At 38.8% G+C, this 22,595-nt stretch overlaps 1 protein-coding gene across 3 annotated transcripts in view; it reads right to left on the bottom strand.

The window, feature by feature from the left end:
• The window catches only part of KCNQ5 (potassium voltage-gated channel subfamily Q member 5), a 259,328-nt gene that overhangs the window by 14,453 nt on the left and 222,280 nt on the right, over positions 1-22,595 (bottom strand). The window contains exons 8-11 of one of the 3 annotated variants that reach the window (XM_048938247.1): positions 21,880-21,974; positions 19,658-19,684; positions 16,798-16,854; positions 11,205-11,425 (exon numbers count right to left, since the gene is read on the bottom strand). In XM_048938247.1, the coding sequence (XP_048794204.1) occupies positions 11,205-11,425; positions 16,798-16,854; positions 19,658-19,684; positions 21,880-21,974 (400 nt within the window). The remainder of the gene's footprint in view (positions 1-11,204; positions 11,426-16,797; positions 16,855-19,657; positions 19,685-21,879; positions 21,975-22,595) is intronic. The other 2 variants (XM_048938248.1, XM_048938249.1) reach the window with 2 other exon arrangements.

Raw genomic sequence — 22,595 nt, 5'->3', positions numbered from 1 at the left:
GTAATCAATTTTGATCCACAAACAAAAACATCTGCAGGACATTTTTGCAAGTTCCCATTTCATAAAGATTGCAAATTAAAGATGAAAAATATTCTTCATCATGCTGAAATGCACAGAAATTTCATGTCATCTTTTAAATCTAATCAGAATACTATCTTAAAATAAACAGCATTGTACTAAGCTGCATTTTCTGGATCTGGTATTGATGCATTGTCTTTACAGATTTAATATTTGGCCATAATAATTTATTTTGATGAGATATGACCTTAGAAGTTATGCGCTAAAATATTAAAAGAGTCTTAAAATGTAAAGGTCATTAGTTCGAAGAACATTTTTGGACAGAAGCTGAAAAATAAGTTTGTGGTATTTTTTAATTCCTCATAAGACCTTAACCTTGTGTTGCGGTAGTTTCGTGGTTGGCGCTGTTCTGACAGGAAATGATAGCAAAGATCACTTTTATGTTTTCTGGGATTCATGAACTAAAACCACCCCTGACAAAACTTAAGAGCACCAAGGGGACAGTTTTTAGTATTGAACAGAAAGAGGGATATAGAAAACAAGTGTTTTGGTTAAGGCCATCTATCTGTGGCAAAACAGAGCCTACTCTGCCTAGTTCATTAGTCTCTAGAACATATTTTCTTTTTTGACTGTTGCTGAACTGTTATATCCATGATGGACATGTACTATAATTGTGAAGAACAAAAAAAAATTATCTTTCACAGATCAACTTAACACAATAGAAATGGCTTATAGCAGACACAATAACGTCTTCAATTACATGCACTGAATAATCAAATGAAACCTTAAAAAAATTCAGTTTTACATCATAAAAATGAAGTTTTCATACACAACTGGTATCTTCCCTTCTTTGCCATTGTTGTAAGCCAAGCCTTCAATGATGTTAAGAGTGCTTTTTACTGGCGCTCTTTCAAAAGCTTTACTGCTGACTTTGCGTATCGTATCTCTCCACTGCTCCTGCCTAACTAATATTTACATTTCTGTCCAAAAACTATAGTTAGCTAAAATAAATTATGTAATTAGGTTTTTGGGTATACACAGTATTTAAAACCGCATCCCCAGAGATGCTGAGTATACCATGACACTAACTTTCTAGTTGTTATGTCTGATTAGCCTCTCCAGTCCTTCCAGTGCTGAAATCTCCCAGCTCATTCCTAAATTCCGTACCAAAAGTTGAGTTCTGTACATTACTGGTATTTCCAGTGGCTGGTTAGGGTTGTAAACAAAATCAGTTATTCTGGTGTAAATTAGGGATAATTCTGCTAAGGTCAGAAGAACTACAGCCATATAATCCCTTGTGAAACAGGAGACTCCAACTTGAAAGTTTAAAATAAACATGTTTCTATATGATTATCTCACTGATACAGTTCCTGCCAAGTGCAGTCTCATTAATAAAAGGTCCTCCTTAATGCAGCGTATCTTTGCAGAACTGTTCTGAGAACAGTGTGGTGCAATTAGAGTTCCATGTTGCTCTCATGTGGATACAAAATCAGCAAAATCTTTAAACGGACGCTGGAAAATTCTTATAAATTTAAGCCAGCTTTAAGAAGAGATACTGCTCCTAATAAATCACCTTCTTATATTTTTTTCTTTTCTAATATTCCCACTGACATGAATTTCCTCCATTATAGCAGGCGCTCAGTACTACATGTCAATAAAACTTGAGAAAAGCTATAAACCTTGTTTGATTCATATGGGAAACATTCATGTTTCTTTTTAATACTAAGCAGACTTGGGAAAAGGTTTGAGAAATACATAGTAAGAATTTGGAAAAAAAAAAAATCCAGCTTAAAAAGCCACTGAACTCGAAGTTCACATTCTGATGAATTTTTCCAGTGGAAGTTCATGTTGTGTACAACATAGTTATGAGGTGAGATGTTCTTGTATCACTTCTGTCCCTCTCAAGTTCATCCCTGAGGTCGGGGCTATGCTGGGGCCAGCTTGGCCCCTGCAATGGCTCCAGCTGTTAAAATCACTGCCAGTTCCCAGACAGGATTGAGCTCCGGCCTCTGACAAGCCCTGCTCTGTGCTGCCTCCTGTCCTCAGAGAGGTTCCTACCCTTGGTTCCTAACTAAAGGCAGGCAGGCCCTCCAGTGCCAGCTCACGCTTAGCCCTGAACACAACTACTCCTTTCCCCATCTCTGTACCCCTTAGCCATGTCTCCTGCTTCCCATTAGGGTCCATGCATGGTCCAGGCCTCCCTAGGATTAGCAACAGTCTGGCTTTTTCTCCAGGAGCCTCTGCCACTAGCTAAACAGGTCTTCCAATGCCCTATGCACCTTTTAGTACAGCATTAAGACATACTCCTGGAATTCTCCTTAGAAGGAGTTGGACAACTTGGAAACAATTCCTCTTTTCTAATACCAGCGTATTTACAATTTAAGATGTCTTTTGATCCTAAGCTTCAGTCTGTCCGTGTAAGTATTTAAACTGGTATTTGTTTCACAACTCATTGGCCAGCTGCAAGTATCTTACAATCTTTGATGTTATTTACTTTGGGTCACTGTCTTGTCTTTGCCTCTTATTAATTTCTTCCTTTCTTCCTTAACAGCAGTCTCTGAATTAACATACAGCAAGTAAGCAATTACCAACAAATAGAAAGAAGCATTAATGTCATTAAAATTACATGCATATTTCCCAGTTTGTCATAGTGTTTATGCATTCTTCTTGCAAACTCTTCAGTTATGATCACCCCAAATGAACAGAATAAAGATTACACTGTTCTGTAGCCTCATATGCCACTAACAAAAAAATTATCAGTATGTAGCTGCATTTCGTATGACTCTGTGCAGAAGTTATGTGCAAGATTTGATTTATTATTTCTGTACGTATCTTACATCCTTTCATCATAATTGGGAAAACTGTACCACTGCTCTGATCACCCTCATAGCTTCATGATCTCAATGTCAGTAATATTTGAGCAATTATGTGCCTGTTGAACAGAACAGAAAATATTTTCTACTCCTGTCTGTTTTCTGGAACTGTCATATGCTAACATCAACAGTCCAACACTAATAAGTGCCTGTGCAGACACCATGAATAGCCTATGGTAACACTCCTAACACTTCAGTATTGATCCCAATGTAGACCCTTTCATTAGTTTTTTCAAAGCCTACAGATGTGCTTCAGTCTTCCTGTGAATCTGCAGAAGATAGCTTGAGCTGTTCGTATGGGTGATGTAAGTCATTTTGTTGAGGTTAAGTACTCACCTCTCAGACTAGGCAAAATATGAATAGGTGCCCAAAGTTGACAGCTTGCAGATGACCCTCAATTATTCATGATACAACGCAGTCTTACTTCAACTTGTTAAAAAAAACCACCACCACCGATTTGAAAAAAAAAATCTGAATGATTTCCATTTTCAAGCATGACTTCAAGTGAAAAATAGCTGGTGGCCTAATTTTCACAGATGCTTTGTTACAGCAAGCCATACTTGCCCAGAGAGGTTGTGGATTCCCTGTCGCTGGAGGTGTTCAAGGCCAGGTTGGATGGGGCCCTGGGCAGCCTGGTCTAGTGTTATGGAGGTTGGCGGCCCTGCATGTGGAGGGGGTTGGAGCTCCATGATTCTTGAGATCCCTTCCAACCCAGGCCATTCTATGATTCTATGATACTTAATAACTGATGTTGGAAATTCAGAACTCAACATAGGAATTGAGGCTCAAACAATCCATAATTGTTGAGGTTGGAAGGGATATCTGGAGGTACAAGCCCCTTGTTAAAACCTAGAATGCCCATAAGGTAGGGACATTTCACTTCACTTTGCAGTGCCTTTGAAGTACCATTCTGTACCTGCAGTACTTGCTGTGAAAAGTTAGGTTTTTAGCCCTTATTCTCTAAAATATTGTCATATCCTCAATGTTACTATTTTCACAAATATCACAATACATAGAATGTTTCACAAAACCTCAATTACTTTTTCCCTCAAAAAACTACCCTAGCTATAGACACCTTCATGTTTTATGTCCACACAAATAATATAATTTCTCTTAATCAAAACAAAATGTGACTCAGCCTAGTAACTTTGTTTAAATGTTTCATAAAGCTTCTCAGTTCTTCACCAGCTCTCATTATTTTCCTGTTTGTTTGCAGCATGAATACAAGCTTCCATCACTACCCCTAGAAGTGATGCTCTTTCAAATTTTCCTTTGCTTTAAAGCATCATCAAGCTGACTCTCTTTGAAAAAATAGTTCACATAAATCATTTTACCGTGATTGCTTGCTAAGCTCCGTAGGAAACTGAAGAAAGCAACCCTAATTGGGATAAAACTTAATCACTTGCTTAATGATAAGAATGCCCAAAGCTTCCCCGAACAGGGAAAGGCAGCAGCACATGTTTACATGGTTTTCAGAGCAGAAACCAGAAAAAAAAGAGGCCCAAGGGAGTAAATCATGCATTTATTTTCTTGATCCCTAGGAAAAAAAAAAAAAAAAAAAGGTTTCTCTCTAATCATTAAAGAAGGAAGGAGGCAGGACAAGTTCCATGATTTGCTCTTCACTTTTAGTGTTTAATAATGGTCTAAAAAATACACAAAAAATCCCCATAGTCTAAAATGGTTTTCAAGTAGAAAAATTAAGAAAGAAGCAATAAAGATGATGACATTTGAAGACATCTGAAACCGATGTCTCCTCGAAGGAGGAGAGCAGCATCACTGCACCAGATTTAAAGAACTCTCTCTGCCTTGCGTACATACTGAGCCTCAACCATACACAGTATTTCTGTGGAGTGCAGCAGTGCTGTAGGCATAACTCATCTCTTCCTTCTTTCTCTTCTCATTAAAGAGGCAAAGATTTCCAGATAAGGAGCAGATGAAGATATCAGAACTGGAATTCAGTAGCTATAGTGCAATAGGAAGTTTTACCAGTATAGCAGTATAAAATATTTACCCAGCAAATATTTTATAAGTGAAAAAATTTCTAAAAACCCTCAGATTTGGCAAAAACAGAAGTTAGGATTGTTAGAACATTTTTTTTATATGCAATCTGAGTATAGCTATTTAGTCTCCCACCTCTCTAAATGCAATTTTTAAGGCCAGAAATCTAATTTATATCCGTTATCACATAATGTATACAAGTTCCAAATATCTAAAATTCTAACATTCCCTGCTAGCAATTCTCAACTATCTTTAGCTATTATTTAACTTCTCAGAAATTTTGTGTGCTGGCAATATTGCATGGAACAGCTCCCGCAGCTTAATTAAAAAGGAGTCCTGTTCATTTTGAGTGATGATCTGGAGAACCAGGAGACCTCCTAAAGACAATTCATTATATACACAACAATTCTGCAGTTAAAATTGCTGATCTTATTATAAACAGTGGCACGCTGGCCAGCAATTTTAGAATGTCCTATGAGAAGAGAAATGGTAGGTTACACTAGAGCAATTTTTCTCACATATACATATGATTGTAGTGAATTTTTTAGACACAGAATTGTAGGCGCTTGAAGGGACCTCTAGAGATCATCCAGTCCAACCCCCCTGCCAAAGCAGGCTCCCTAGACCAGGTTGCACAGGCAGGCGTCCAGGCGGATCTTGAACACCTCCAGAGGAGACTCCACAATCCCTCTGTGCAGCCCGTTCCAGTGCTCCACCATAGCACTGGACACAGTTCTCTGACATTTTATGTACAACGCACACAAGAAGTTGTAGTTATATTTCTAAATGAAGTTGCAGATATATGATAAGACTTACAACTGCAAACTAATGAGTTTAATATCATGTCTAATTTACTATCTCTTTGCATGTCCTCATAGCATACAGACCAATAGTTCAGAAGTCCTATCACAGGTCCTGGAAGATGAGATTGTTAATCACTACCTGTTTATCATGACCATTCTTGAGCACTCAGTTCAGGTAGTAAAGGTGTACGGCAGGCTACTCGATACATGATAAAGAGAGGACCTCTTTATCTAATTGCTCAAAACCTATGGACTCAGAGCTTAGATCTGATTGCTAGATTATTTTAAAGCACATTTCTAATTAATTACAATTGCAAATGTAATGAATGACAGCTCTATCATGGAGTTTAACAATCACAAGAAAATAAATCTACTGCCTAGCACAAATTGGCACACTGCTAATAAAATGCTACTTCGTCACATCACATGTTGTACAAATAGAGCAGCTTGGTTTTCACATCATGCAGCTACATTTTGAATCAGCAAATTAAAGCTAAAGGAGGTGCAGAAGCAACCAAACGAAGGATCTTTGCCACTTCAAGTGAACCACAGATGAGGTCAAGATGTTTGTGCTACTGGAAGGAAAACCTGCCATTTTTGCAATACATAAATTACATGGTAGTAACTGAGGACATGGGGGCTGAAATGCACAGTTGCATTCTTCCCATGGTTCTTGTAATATACTCTACCCTGAGGATTTTGAGCAAGTACTCTGTAGGGAGTAAAAGGCTAGAGGTCATGCAAGCATATAATGTTCAGAGATGCTGCAGAAATCAAATAATCCCTTAGAGAGTTCTTTTTAATTAATCAAATGAAATATGCTTGTAATATCTTTGGTGCTGAACACTTTTGATGCTTTTTTCAAAAAGCCACACAACATCTAGTTTACAGCAAATGCACAATATCCATCATGGGATGGTAGTGTACAAGTATAGAAGGGCACTTTTGTCCCTTCTTGAGGACTGCATATCCAACATAATATCAGCTCATTCCTTAAGCTCTGGCCACGCAACACTGGAGTTGGATTTAAGCAGGAGAAGTTTCTGCTCCTCACAAAAAGTAGCAAGCAGAAGAAAGCTCAACTATATGTTTGGAAAGGGGAGTGCTCTCCACAGAAGCCTGGTGTACTGGGGGCTGTTCCCCACTGACAGCTTAGCTGAGGTGCCTGTTTGGGTGTGCAGGGATATAAGCCATGCTGTATTAACAGGACATAGGGACAGGAAGAGGCCATATGGGTCAGGGCTCAGCAAAGACTTCTGAGCTCATCAGGGTGAGCTGCATAAGCACCCCTGTGGCATGGCAGCTCCTGTGGGAAGGCTTTGTCTGGCATGACCCTATTAGCCTGTTGTCTACCTCTTCACCATTTGGTAAAATATTCTCAAATGATTCTTGTTAACATTTCAAGCTTACATTTTATGAAACCTGACTACTTACAATTCCCAAGGCCTTCACAGATTGAGTGGTGAAGAGTTCCATTAGATCTGCTTGGAGGTAGTAATTCCCTTCCAAACTGATAACAGGGATTGGAAATGTAGCATCCTGGCACCTTTACTAATTTTTGCAGGATCTCATCTCCAGCAAGAGTTCTGGCAGCTGCAAGGCACATTTCATTGGAGACTGGATGTATTTTTAAAATCAGATTACATAAGTCTTATTTTTCAATTTAGCTCCCCTGCACTGTTGTTAAATGCTCTGGAGTGTTTGCAGCCATGCCACCAAAGCTCTCTCCAGCCATCAAAGCTCTCTCAGGTTTGGACTCAATTTGCAAATGCACATACGTAGCTGAAATAATTGCTGCAGTTGCCAGGCCTACTTTGGCAAGAGCAATAAATGCTTTACAGGCAGTTTCAGAGGGCTGTCACTACCCATAATTAAAGGCATTTCTGCAACTGTTTTGGTCATGCTGCTCAAAGTCTCCTACACCAAAATCCTTTTAGAACATGCCTGTGACCAGCTGAGGCATCCTGCTTTACTGCCGAGAAACTCTTCTATGGTTTTAATATGCAGCTGGGGAGTGTTCATAAGCTTTTGTTACCACATAGTGTAAGAGAAAAGCTATTACATTTTCAGTCATGTTAGCCAAATGCTGCCTCCATAAACTCCTGCCTGGATTACAAACCTTCCTTTACACAACAGTTTCTAACTGCTCATGTTTATTTTTTTTCTAGCAGTCTTCTTCTGATTGTTTTGGCTCAGACTCCAGCCACATCCTTTATTAGAACTTAGTCAATGCTGCCAAATCTCTCAATTGACTATCTGCCTTAGATCACTCTCACCCAACTAAAGATTTCACTTCCTTTTTGAACTCCCTACATAAGTAATATTTGCTCATTTGCTTTATTTTTTGAAGAGTTCAGCAAACTTCACCTTCATAAAGGGGTAGTTCCTAGTGTACCTGCACTAAGTGAAGATAACTTACAACGCCAAATTCCATACAGTGAAATCAAGTGAATTACAGAATCATACCTTATCCCAAGTTAGAAGGGTCCTACCAGGATGACCGAGTCCAACTCCTGGCTCCACACAGGACCACCCAAAATGAAACTATGTCTGACAGTGTAGTCCAAATGCTTCTTGAGCTCCAGCAGGCTTGGTGCTATGGCCACTGCCTTTGGGAGCTTGTTCTAAATATGTGAATGCCTTTTCTTTTGAAAAGTGAAGTTCATAGTAAGAGCCTTTTATTTTTTCATTGGATTACCAATGTAATCATTTGATCCTGTACTGGGGAACCTGTACCAAATTGCCTCTGTCAGAAGGGTCTTTTGAAAGTGTAATTTCTTCTTCCCTTAAACTTACTGCAAAGAGAAAAGAAGCCCCAGAAAGAAACAGCCACTCAAGGGTCTTGTTTTGTGTACTGACTTACATCTAGAAATGGTGGCTTCTAGTTTGGCTGAAAGATCAGCACACCAGAACAATTGTTTGGCTGCAGAATACCTCCAGAAAGGAAGTGGAGGGTCTGAGAACTGAGAGATATTACTAAAATATTACTGCAAATGCTGTGTTTTCATCCAGTGAAAAAATTCAAGAAGTACTCAACTAAATACATAGTCTCCAGATCTTTTCCACTGAGATGTCAAAGTGTGCCTAACTATGAAACTGATAACACAAATGGAAAAAAAAAATAGAATGTATCAAGCTTGGTAGTGCTGGTCTTTTCCTGCAGTGGACTGGGTAAAGCAGCAGGGAGCTGCTTCTCAGCAGTGAGCATAGTGGAAATTGACCTGATGAGACCAATCCTAGAAGTACTGGACTGGGTCCCAGAGTGGAAACTTGGCATTTGCCTAAAAGCTGGAGACAATGGAGGCTGCTCCTCCTGCCACGGATGAGGAATCAGTCATATCTGTTGGCCCTAGTTCATAAGGGTGGACAAGGAGTTGGAAACTGCTTACAAGGAAACAGCTTGGGCTCACCCCGAGGAGCAGGAAGATCTTTAAGGGCTTACTCACGACAGTGAAGTCCCTCTTGTTACTATCTTTTATCTACAGAAATACCCAAGGTGCCATTAATGACACCTTTCCCATCAAACAGACAGTGAGAATGAGTGTGATCTTCTCATGCAGATAACTGCTATAAACAACAGTGCATACAGGACAAAACACAGGACTACACGTCGGAAGTGTTTCTGTGACAAATGGGCTGATGAAAAAGTAAACAGATACTTGACTGAGGTGCAGACTGAGGGACTGGCACAGAAGGAGCTGCTGATACCATGGGAGTATGCTCAATAAAATGCTCTCTTCTCAGTTCACTTCAAGTTCAGTGCAAGTTACAGGGGTTTAACCTATGAAGTCATTTCTGGCTTGTATTTTGACAGATACTGGCACTAACTAACTGATTACATGAGAAGCTTACATTTAGAGAGGGTGCTTTCAGACTTGTGGTACCCCGAGCATTTCTCACTTCCCAGTTCTGAGCACTGGCATCATCACAGCTCCGTGACAGCCTGAACCCAGGCAGGCATCACACACCCCAGATCATGTGGCTTTTGTGGGACATGAGCCATGGCTCGTGCCCCAAAAAGGAGCAGGGGCTGGTGAGCGACCCAGAGGGCTCCTTGGACACTGAACAGTGGCTGGTACTTCTCAGGAGCTCATTGTAGTGCAGCCAAATTTGGGATTCATGCATGCAAGAGCACTCCACAAGGGAGGACTAGCCTAAAAAGATGATCTTAGCAAACCTTTGGTTTGTCTAGTTTGTTCTTCAGGAAAAGTTTATTTACCCAGGCTTTCCTTGACACGATGTGTTGTGCAGGAAATTCTCAGCTAAGAGATGGTGCATTTCAGTTCAGTGGTTGTTTTGCAACCTAGGTGTTTGTGATAATGACTTCTAAAAAGGAAGTGAGCAATGAAATTACACTCTTGTCTGGACAGTTTTACCACAAATTTGGACATAGCATAGGTGATTAGCATTGCAGAAGAAGCTTAAAGTTGCATCTCTTTACTTTGATCAAATGACTCACAGTGTACCTTTTCCATATAGTTGGCATCACTGCCTCCTTTTATAGCTAGACAGTGTTTCCCTTATTTTCCTCCTGAGACCCACAGGAGAGGACAAAATATTAATAAGTAGGGAAAAAATGTGAACATAGAAATCCACATCAATGTCTTCTGGGGCAGGGGGCCCACCCAGAGCTGTGTGAGGACATCTTCCAGTGCAGGACACATTTCTAAGGAGTTTGGACACAACTGGAGTCCTCAAGACTAGCCAGAGAGCTGCTGTAACTAGGGGCAGTGCTTTCTGGTTAGAAGAATCAATGCCTCTTTAACTTCTATAGAAGAAAATCTTTGACTCAGCAGTTGCTATTTGACTGCTGGAGAGAACCTTTCCCAGGAAGGAGAGCAGAGAGGAGCAGCATCCATTCTCACAGTGAGGCAGGGTGCAGGAAAGGTTATGTTTTCTTTCCACATCTAAAATACTCCGTAGAAGGGAATACATAAAAGCGGTAACACTGTTTCTGTTTGCTAAAGCCACTTATCTCCCCTACCTGATAGAACATCTCAAAGGTAAGGAGTAAAACTTAAGGCACCTGCTGGTATATATCTTTCTGCCAGATGACTGTATCCTTGGTGGCAGTAAGAGGTCTGCGAAAACCCAAATGTGCAGGATGCGTTTTATTCACCTGTGATTTCCCTCTTTTCTACTGTTAACTCTTTGTGTGTCACTGACACAAGATTCATATTTAGTACAATTGTGTCAGAATGCTGTTTGCAGCAGGCTATTGCCTTCTGCTAGCCTCAGCCCAATATAAAGATCATAGAATCATAGAATCATAGAATCACCAAGGTTGGAAAAGACCTACAGGATCATCCAGTCCAACCATTCACCCACTACCAATAGCTCCCACTAAACCATGTCCCTCAACACAACATCCAGTCTTTCCTTGAACACCCTCAGAGTCAGTGATTCCTCCTGCTTTCCAGGCATGGGCTGCATTCACCGTGCTAGTATGCCAGAGCAGTTAGAGAAGGCTGAGAAGAGCATGATGGAAAAGGAGGCACAGAAAAACTCCTACCATCAACCACGGGTTTGGGCTGGGAGCTCTTGAGCCGCAGCGATGGCCTGAAGCGGGTGCGGTCATTGAAGCTCCAGCTCTTCTGGACCTTGGTGGGGCTGCCGTCGGTGGCAACGTCGGCGCTCGGGGACCGGCGATCTCCGACCGATGACTGCCTGTTCTTTATGCTCTGACCTCGTGGGCTGGCCATCCGGACCCGCTCCTTGAAACTTAACTTTTGACTGTGAAAAAGAGAAACGGTTTTTATTCTTAGTTCCACTATTCCGTTTCCATCATAACAGAAAACAAATTCTAAAGATTCTCAATTGTATAAACCTTTTTCTTACACACTTTTAATTTCATTGAATACGTATAATTTGGGAATGGAAATGACTTGATGTAATTATTATCTGATAGAGACATAACCCAAAACAGTCTATCTTAAGTACAAAATAATCTTGTGAAGGAAATTAAAATTAACAAACAGAAATAAATTTAATACAACTGTCATGGATTAATCTCTAGGATTTACTTTTTTATTCCTTGAATTTTAAAAAGGTTTATTCCCACATTAATCAGCCCAGCTCAGTGCACCTCTGATGATCTTTTCAGATAGACAAGAACAAAATGTGTTCTATTATTATTGCATGCCATATAGTGTTTTTGTTTGTTGTTTGTTTTTTAAGCAGGCAAGAATACTGTTAGTATCATCATGCTTTTTCAAGATGTGGCAACTCCAGCATTTCATATGCATTGTTAGTGGTTACTCACATTCATAATTTCTTGTAACAGAACTTACTGGGACAAGACAAAACCAAAATTAACAAAACATCCATGAAAGAGAGTGATGACTGATTAATGGAAATGTAAGGTTACCCTCTGTGCTCACTGAAGTCACTGCTAAATATTAAGCTGGGACTTCATTACTTGCATGTGCTACTGGTACTTCAGGACAAACACTAAGGCCCAACCAAGGTCAACGTTGTGACTGCTGGACCAAAGGTGGCCCTGCATCGTTACAGCTGGCCAAGATTTGTTCCCTTCTGTGCTTGTATCCTTCCCCTCCAGTCATCTAAATGTGGAACATGTAGGGTTTTTACTTCTCAATACTCAAATTAACTTTGTTCACCTTAAAACATATGATGAAATTCTGTGGTCCCCTTATCTACATACTTATGCTTTTTCATTGTTTAGCCTTCTTGCTTTTGTCTGTTGCTTCCTCAAGCAGATGGCACAAAGGGAAAACAGAAAGGAAGTCTTTGGTACCTGCTTTGGTACTCTTGTTTTATCTATGGGAATGGCCATCTCCATCAAGGATGAGTTCAGGCCAGGGGAGAGATGAAGTGAGCAAAGTAGGAGCTGCTCATGGTATATTGTTAATGGGTCGTGCAGTCCCACTGCACTGACATAGGTTCTGGAGGATGCTTTTAAGACATCTAGAGCAAAGACTGCCTACTTGCAAACTATAATTGTACTTGAAGTTAAAAAACTTCCTAGCACCCTCAACTCTTTGCACTTCTGCACACCCATAAAATATGTTTTCAAGAGAAACGAACTCTGTATCTAATTAACTACTGCTAAAATGTTCTTAGATGTTTAACCAACTGCACCCTGAAAATACAGAGTTAATATATAATTATATGAGATTGAATGTAATTACAAACTTCTGTAGCTGTGAAATGTTGAGATAATCAGATATTTTTGTCCATGCATAGCACAGCATTTCATTCTGAACACAAACATCACTGAGAGCAGAAAGGATGCAATTTGTAGCAGGCAAAAGCACATGCCAGAAAGCTCAGATTGAGATAAGTTTCGAGAACACAAAAAAAGAAAAAAAGAAAAAAAAAAAAAAGAGCATATCAATAAGATTACTAGATAAACATTTCTATAAGGCATGTTGAATCACTTGAAAGAATACCAGAATACCTTTCCTATAATTTCTGAATGCAATTCCCTTCTTCCCTTTGCCCAGAGTAAGCAATTGTTGAAATAAACACATGATGGTGCTGGAAACATAATCTGTTTCCACTGAAAATTGTTACCCAAGCCAGCAGTACTAGACATTGTTGCATACTCAATACAAAACATCCACAGAACCTATTATTTGAAAGAAAAGTGAGTTCTTAAGTTTAGTTTTCAATAAAAATTACATTTCATCTCAGGAATTTTTTGCATTGTACAACTTTATGAAAGTAAAAGCTGGAAAATATTTGTTAGCTACATTATTGCGTTGTCACACAGCATGAATGACAGGATCAACATGGACTTCATCTTATTCACTCTTCTTATGGCTCACAGTTTTTGATATTGAAAATGAAGTCAAATTATATGTATCTTTGACAAATCTTAAAGTAAAAAGCTTTCTGGACAGCTCTGTACATTTTACAGCCATTAAAAATGAAAGAAAAAATGGTAAACGAGCCATAAATAAGAGCAGCGTGGACCACATATATTTTTAATAAAATCTAAGTAGCTGCAAATTGAAAATGAAAATAGTAAAATGAAAGAAGCATACATCATTATGTCAATTAATTTGTATTAATGTAAACAATGCCTGCATTTAAATGACTTGTGCACAAGATTATTTCATTAATAAAAACTGAATGGTATACAATGGTTACTTAACCTGAATATCTTTAGTTCTCCAAACCAAAGCAATGAGGCAATGGTGAAAGGAACAGTAGATACTTCAGCTGTACTAGAGCCATTTGTAAAAGTGCAACACTGAGAATGAAAATATTAATTCAGAATGCAGACCTCACAAAGAAAATCTGCTTTGTAGCAATGGCAATGTAAAGGCATGCCAAGGGTCCATGCAGAGAATGCTGCATCATGAAGAGAAACAGAGCCTCCTAAGGAAGCCTGCTTTGGAAACTGTTTTACATCTTGAGAGTTTCTGCAAAGACACTGCTTATAGTTCTTTGCTCTTGGATCCCTGTTCCCATTTTCAGACTGGTGCGAAATGTTCCTAGAGCCACCGGGTCCTATTCTGAACAGGAATAAACTGTGTGACTTGCAGCAGGGGAGAGCCCATCTCTAGAGGAATAATAATAAATAATGTATCATGAAGAAATAACTGGATTAACTGCATTTTTGGGGCATGTTGAGCACGGTTTTCACCCGCAGTGAAGTCCCTTCCCTTATAGGCTCTGGGCTCTCAACTACCTGTTGCAGTAGTGGTGGAGACAGCACTAGAGATACAGCCTGGAGATAATCTTATGCCCTTGCAAGCATTTTTGGGCATTCTACACTTGAATCAGTGTTCACTAAACCTTTAAAGCTCTTTACTTTGTTTTAATGATGGTTGCATTAGTGCTGTCCAATGCCCTGCTACAAATTCTTCATATCTTGCAGAGCTTAGCACATTCTATTTTTTTTTTCCTCTCTTTTTATGAGAAATTCAAAGAAAATTCTTTGAATTAATGTAAACTTCTAATGCCCCTTGGAAATTCACATATCTTTTTAATTATTTCCAAAGTTTAACTTGAATGCTATTCCAAGAGGCAAGAACTATTAGGAGGAATTAGTAAAATAGGTGTGTAAATGCTTTCTGAAATTACACAGGATCCTGAATCAGACTTGAATGACAAAGGTTGGAGAGAAATCCAGCTGTTTTCAATTATCTCCATATTCTTTTAGATACGTGTCTGTCCATCATTTTCTTGTACTTATGTGATTGATTATTTATTCCTGTTCATTTGTATATGTTAGCTTTCTATTACAATCTTCTATGGCAATGGTAATGCCTTTGGTCTCCTCTATACTTGCAGGTTGCAATCTGTGGATACATTCATATAAGTAAAACTGAAGCAAATTTTAGTGGAGCTACGACTGAAACCTCTGGAAGAAATGCAAGTGATTTCTCTCTGTCTTTTTTCTTCTGAAGGATTAGATGCAGAATTTTACCACTCATTTGTCTTGTCAGTACATGGATGAGCCATTCACCTCTTTGCAATAGCAAATGACTTTGTAGCTCTACTTTTCAAATTCCATCTTTTCCACCATAGGAATAGGTGTTTAGAGACACTAGAGGTCACTGTAGCTTCATAGCATCGGGAACAAACAGTTCTTTGGCAAAGACAATTACTTGACTCAAGAAGATTTTAACTGATAAATGTCAACAAACTCTTGCTCTTCTCTCCCGTACTCACAGTTCTGTCTTCCATTAAGCATCTTACTATAATTTTTTGTTAATGGGACATCACTTTGCCTCCCTGTTCTGTTCCCCTATTTCTCTTTCTATCTTCCTGCATTTCTGGGCATTTCTATCTCTAAACTTCTACCTCTGTCCCATATCAGCCTCTGACCTGCAGCACTGCTGCTTTCCACTGGTTAAAACTGTGATTCATGTCTCAGCTTTTCACAGTGAGCAAGCTGGTGGAAGTGGGAATAGAAACAAATTGAAATTAATCAGAAGTAACTGTAAGGCCTGAGGGTGAGAGAGAATGCTTTGAGTCTTGAGTCGAGACAGAAACTCAAGCTGACAAAAGTTATCACCCATGACAAATAACAGCAGTTAAAAGTTCGTGTTGATTTGCCATAGTTAACTTCCAATTAATACAGATGTTGATTCTTCCCAAGCTACAGATTTTACGGAAATTAAGCGAAGTCGAACAAATGCTAATGCAGTCAGTAGTACAATAATGTCTGATGTTCAAACCTTCAAGAATTCTCCACCAGTCTTATTCTAGGATCCTGAATCCAAGAAACATAGTGCTGTACCTCATACCTTGCCTTCAATGAGTAGTAACAAGAATTTCAAGGACATAATGTCTTACTGTTCAATTGTCAAGTAAAAAAAATCCAAACAAAAAGTCAGGGCTTTTGTGAATTTCCTTTATCAAAACAATTTCTGAATGAAGAGAATCTTTTTTTTTCCCTTCATTTTCTATCATCAGTTTGTACTTGTGTTGTTTTTTTAACTTCCTTTTAGAAAGTAAGAAAAATCGTAATATGCTTTAGTTATAAATTAAGTGTGTCATCCTCTAAGATCCACCCATCTAGAAATTACCATTTCTGGTTAGAAACAGTTTCAGTAGAATTTAACTGAAGCAAATGGTTTGTTTCACATGCATTTCTCCACCTTCCAGTATAGGATGCAGGCACAGCTTCCACAGGCTGTGTCCAAGGGGATTCTTCTCAATAATGATTACACACTTGAATTGTTGATGTTGACCAACATGTTACATCTCATTTTTCCTCACTGGTTATTCAATGGAGAACTCAACTGCCATGAGTGTAAAAATCCTCTTGGACTGGGGAAAATGTCTTTATCTAAATGCTCAAAAATTGTATAGATCTCTACAGGGTGATGCATTCCAAAAGTTCAAGTTTCAGGCAGAAAAGGGAATCTGCGTGTTGGCAAACCATGGCGTGCTGCACACTGCAATTGTATGAGTTTCAAATTACTGGAACTACTGCCATTGTATTAATGTCATTGCAGGCAACAAGCAGCGAGGGGAGTTACAAGCACTTAAAAAAATAAATAAGGAAACGTCTTTTGGAGAAGTAAGGAACTTTAAAGCATCAAGGAGTGGAAAATAAATGAATCATGCACCTGATGTTAGTTGGCATTCTCAAACATCATATGAAGAGGCAGGATGCTGAATACCTATGTTTCCGAGGGGTGTACATCCTGAAGAGCTTCTGTTTATTACTACAAAGCTTACTAGGAGTGAGGGGAGATAGAGGACCATGTTACTAAGCATTCCACTGCTAGGTGAGGGGTTAGGCTTTCCATCTCAAGTCAGATTCTTCATCACTGGCAATTCCTTTCTCACAAAGCGCATGCAGAGATAATAATTTACATTATTTCTACTTTTAGAAACAACTGTGATTTAGTAGATGAAGAGAATTCCAGAATATAATTTACATGCTTCTTTCAGAGTATAGGACAACTTTTTTATCCCAAGCTCCTATGCTTGCAACTCTTTATATTAAGACTCACTATTTACAAAGCTAAATGGAGCCTACAACTGACAGGTGAAATTCATTCCTTGCAGATGCCCAAAGTATGTCCTACACACAGCATAAGACTGTTTATGTTCTCAAGATGCTGTAAGACTCCTTGGTCTTGACCTCATTCCTTGCATAGGAAGTATTTCAGCTGCAGTGTATAACTGAGTAGAAATAAATACTTATGCTCAGTGTGTAGTTATAGACATAGATAATTTAACGTAAAGCTTTCCAAATAGCTTGCAGAATTAGTACTGCTTTACAGACATATCTCAGCTTACACCACACACTGACCAGAAAGGCTGTCAAACCATTTTTTTGATAAGTGATTAACTAGAATGCATATGTATACTGTTTTGAGAAATACACCATGTAATGTGTTGAAAATATTTTTCTTAAAATCAGTGTGAAGCTATAGCATAAACGTAGCTGTCTTAACTCAGGCAACAACATTTAGTTGCCTAATGAAAGATGGTTGGTCTATACATGACAGAATGCAAGAACTCATTTCTACAAATACACAATTCAATTTGATAGGCAAGAAAATATAGCTTTTACGTAAAGTAATAAAAGTTTTTTCTCCACTGTTATTAGAATAAAGAGCAAAGAGCATATTCAGAAAGAAATCCAATGCATTACTTGAACAAACATATCTTCATTTAAAGAGTGAAACAAGAAGCAGCTTACTTAGGTCACATAGCATCCCATGCAAGTCACTCAGCAGTGCAGTAAAAGAGAAGTTAAGTAGTCGAGGACAGTCATCTCTAAGTACATTGCAGCTGTTTGCATTTATGTTTTTACAGCGGAGCACATACACATAGTTTAAGTAATATAAACATAGAGCATTATATCAGCATAACAATGCAGTGAACAACTATTAACAAAACACACCTTTTTAAAAAGGCACTGAGTGGCCTGTAGGTTTCTACTGTAGACCAGGATCTCAAAGAGTTAACAAGCTCGTTGTTATACCTATACTAATATGTAGCAGTGAACACAGGAGTGAAGTTTTTTGAAGGGGCAAACATCTTTCATTCAGTGAATATAAAGTGAAAGTATATAGCTAGATCACTGACTACTTTTAAAACCACAGCAGTATCTTTAAGAAGGGGCAGGTCGTATCATTTTACATTTTTTCCCCTTCCATTTAGCTTCTACACGTTGTAATTAAATTTGTGTCTTTAAGTCCTTATGGGTACAGCTGGGAATAAGCTCACTCTGCACAAATCACTGTTTTGAAGATACACACTTATTTATTGTCAACTCCAGTCTCATCTTTAAAAAAGCTGAAAACAATTTTAAATGTTGTTGAAGGATATGCAATATGGCTGGCAAGTGTGAAAAGTTTTGATTGGACTATAATAATTTAATAAGACCAGTTCATTGACAATGATCCTATAGAGGCAACATTTATGAAAAGTAACAGAACCAACAGTGACAGTTTCTTGCAACTGCCAAAGTTGGTGAAGCACTCCCAGGTGATGCTTCAGAGCAAATCCATTCACATTGAGGTACTGTCATACCAAACATGCCCTTCAGGGAAGAGGATGGAATCAGGCAGCAGGGAACTGGTCTGAAAAGTGAAGAGGGATGAGGGCAATTTCTTGTGAAGACTTTCCACCTGTTTTTTTTTTGCATTTTAGGTATGGAAGTGCTCAAACTGCTCAGAGATGATTAAATAAACAAAAAGAGTTTGCAGACCACAGTACAACTTAGGGTAGATGCATTTCAGAAGTCGATGCATCACTGATGCTTTTTTCTTGGCTTTTGAACATTTTCTCCTTGGAAGTAAATTCCACCCTCCTCTGACCCTGCTTTATTGACTGCCCAACACTTGCTGACTCTCACTCCTAACTAGTTTTGAGGGCAGTATAATTCTTTTGTGGCCACCAGGTCATTTCCAGGCCCTAAATATTCAAGCTATACATAAAGAAGAGGAGCGACATTTCCATGTACTACCCAAAACTGTGCATCTTTGATGGACATGGTTTACTGGGCATAGTGGTGATAGGTTGGCAGTTGGACTAGAAGATCTTGCTGGTCTTTTCCAACCTCAATGATGTTATGATTCTATGATCTCCAGGATTTTTTTACTGAGTGAAGGCAGCCCTGGCTCTCCATGTTACAGCAACCAGTCCTAAAAGCCTGCATCCAGGCCAGGTGGCAACACAGCTGATATTCAAAGCCAAATTACACCACATGCCTATACCCTCCACTGCAGCTGCTAGAAATGCCATCAGTTTTGTGGCAGGAGTCAGTAGGCACATCCCTCCTCGGGAGCAGGGTCTGTAACAAGTACTTAGTGCTTGGACTTAGAAAAGCAAACAAATTGCCTAATTTTTCCATTCAAGCAAATTTCAGCATCATTACTTTTATCAATACAAGTTAAACACAAATGTGATTTGTGACTGTTATCGGTTAGCAGTTCATTGAACCTATTATACAGAGCATAAACAGCAAAAAGCCTTTAAGAAGCAGAGATTTCAAAGATGGAAGAAATAAATTAAACTACAAACCTGCTAGAAGCTTCCCCTTGTTCTTTTCTTCAGGTCGGGGAGTGGGAGGGAAAAACATATTTGTTATGCAGATAGTAATCACATTACTCAGTCACAGATGATGTTAGATATATGCTAAACGTAAATGGATGTGTTAATTAGTGTACAACACACACAATACATTGCAACTACAAAAACATTCAAGCAAAACTCATAACTACAATGCTTCTGAAAAATAAGCTTTCCATTTGTTTTAATACATGCACAACATGCTTAGTACATACCACTGCAGACTGAGTTGGCAAAGCACTTAGGCAAAATGCATTGCTGACACATATGCAACAGAAAGCTGTAGGCTTTAAAAGGTTTAATTTTAGGGTATCACAGCAATAGGCTTATTTAAAATAACATTAGATGCACTTTTGAGGGACAGTCTTATTGAGAATATTTTAGATGGGATACAGCTTCATTATTTCATATCCATCCATTCATACCAATGTTGTCTTCAACCTGTTTGTATAGGTCAAAATTTTTTGCATGTTTATTAAAATCAGTGTTCCATGTTACTTTTAATCTAAAAGCTCCTTTTAGTTTGAAGCATTTTGGAATTATGATTATGGTAATTGATTGCTTATGGCTCTGTTCTTGTCAACTCTTTGAAATTCGAAAATCAGCTTTGGGTACCCAGCCAAACCTCTTTTTTGGCTGAGTTTTTTGGCACACAATTACCTTTTTACTGTCATGTGGATGTTCATCACCCAGCTTTGAGAGAAACCACTAATTCTCTTGCACTGTCTGCAATAACAACAGTTAGGATGCTTATCAGAGCTTTCCCATAAGGCTCTTATTGTATTTCTTTCTAATCCTTATTATTGTTTACTTCCTAATTTGTATCCTGTATTGCATCAGTCAACTTACTACCTTCTGGAAAATCTTTACTTGGACTGCTGAAGGGTCTTGGATGGCCAGTGCTCTGTGGATTCTCAACCACATAATGACAGTGAATATTTTCTGTTTGCCAAGCTGTGATATCAGGTGTTTTTAGTTACCTTCCACTGACTGGCTGTGTAACTGAGGATACAATTTCCTTTAAGGAAACACTAAATTTAGCAGAAGTAATGACAAGAAACAGGAAATTCCCCAGAGCATTCATTTGCAAAAATGCCATAAGGCTGTGTTCCTTTGGAAAGGTGTTCTGCAGCTACAGTCTAAAACAGAGGCACAGTCTAGTCAAAGAGTGCAAAAATAGTTTTTAACTAAAAGAACAAGCTCTGTATTAATATTTTCTTTCTTAAACATAATTTTAAACTGGGCGAATACTTATACTGAATTGTATTGGTTCAGGGAAAAATTGCATTCATTCGTGTATTTGCTCAAATGCTCATTGGTTACTGTGAAAAAAACAGAGGTATATACCAAAGACAAATCATTAGGGATTGAGCTTCCCTAGGAGAGTCTGGTTTTGGTCACCCTTCTACAGAAAGAGGAAAATGCACTTTCCATTGTCCTCTCAAATTCAGGATCTTGATAAAACAAATCTAGCAGAAGAGCAGTTAAATATGTTTCTGTCCCATATAAAACAGGGTTTGGAGGAGAGCAGAGGAGGGGACAGCTGTTGGTTGGCACTCCAGTGTGCATTTGCAGTGCTGTCACCATATGCAGCTGGGACTGAGATGCGTTCCCATCTCATCCCATCTTACAGGTCAGGAAGTCTTTCAGCCCTGATCTTCAGCTGGAGCAAGCTGGTGTTTTACATGAATTTATACCAGAATTTAGTTCAGGATCAAAACTTTCAAAACTGAAGGGAGCCATTTTTTCTTAGACAGTAAGTAGTATTTTCCAATAGGCATGTCCTATAAATCTATTGTAAATAATGTTATACCTTTACCAACAGCACGCAGGAGGAGTTAGTATAACTTCAAAATGGGACTGTGATTATTAATGAGTATGTTAAGGCACAGCTGGTATGGAGCATGGATAGAAGTAAAACATTACCCTTGATAAATGTTTTCTCATTGAAATGTTTCTAATGCCTGTGTTCAGTGATACTTCTTAGATAAATGAAGGTGATTTGTATCTGTCTCTCTGTACTAGGCTCCCAGATAACATTGGCCGGATTTGTTAGTTGAAATTTTTTATGAGAGAACTTAAGAAGACAAAACAAGACAAAACAAACAAATAGTAATTCTCTATAAGCTTGAACAGACATCAAGAACGGCACCAGCTGCCATATTTGTACCTACTTTGTAGGGCTGCAGGTATGCAAGGCCTTCAAATGAGGCTTCCAGGTAGCAATGGAAACCGATTTCTCATCAGCCGCATAACTACGCCATACACACTACGTGCAGGATATATGATAAAAAAGAAAAACAAGGCAAGAGGGAGCAGGGGATGAAACAAAAAATTGAAAAGCAGATTAGTAACCAATACAAGTCATGGCTTTCTTTCATCATTCATAGCACTGATACATGCCTGAGGGGAGGAAGAATACTTTCATAATATCGCCAGGTGGCAGTCAGGTTTGTTCGGCTGGTGTCGGTAGAATAAAACCGCCAAGAAGCCTGGTATGGGGAAACAATAGAAAAGCACAAAGGAACCAAGAACATGAAGTGACAATGCCACCGCACTGGTCATGGAGAGAGTGGATTTTGCTCAGATTGGGATGTCTGTATTAGAGTGAGCGAGTAAATACCAGCAGAAACCTACCAAAGCTTTTGTAAATCAGAACATGGTATGGCAAGTGTTATTAGCTTCATGGAAGTACCAGAAAATATTCAGCATAAAGGAGCCTGAAAAAAGCATCACAGTGATTTAGTTGTGACAATTCCATAGGGGAAACCCACACAAACTTGCAGTTTCAGGTAAAAAAAATGTCATAATACATTTTGTAAATGATAATGAAAACCAGACAAAAAGCATGTAGAAGTATTCTCTGTGGTTTGAAACACTGCTAAATGCT

The sequence above is a fragment of the Lagopus muta genome, chromosome 2 (assembly GCF_023343835.1).
Source record: "Lagopus muta isolate bLagMut1 chromosome 2, bLagMut1 primary, whole genome shotgun sequence".
Lineage (NCBI taxonomy): Eukaryota > Metazoa > Chordata > Aves > Galliformes > Phasianidae > Lagopus > Lagopus muta.
Note: the sequence above shows the minus strand (reverse complement) of the source record. Positions and strands in the feature narration are given on the sequence as shown.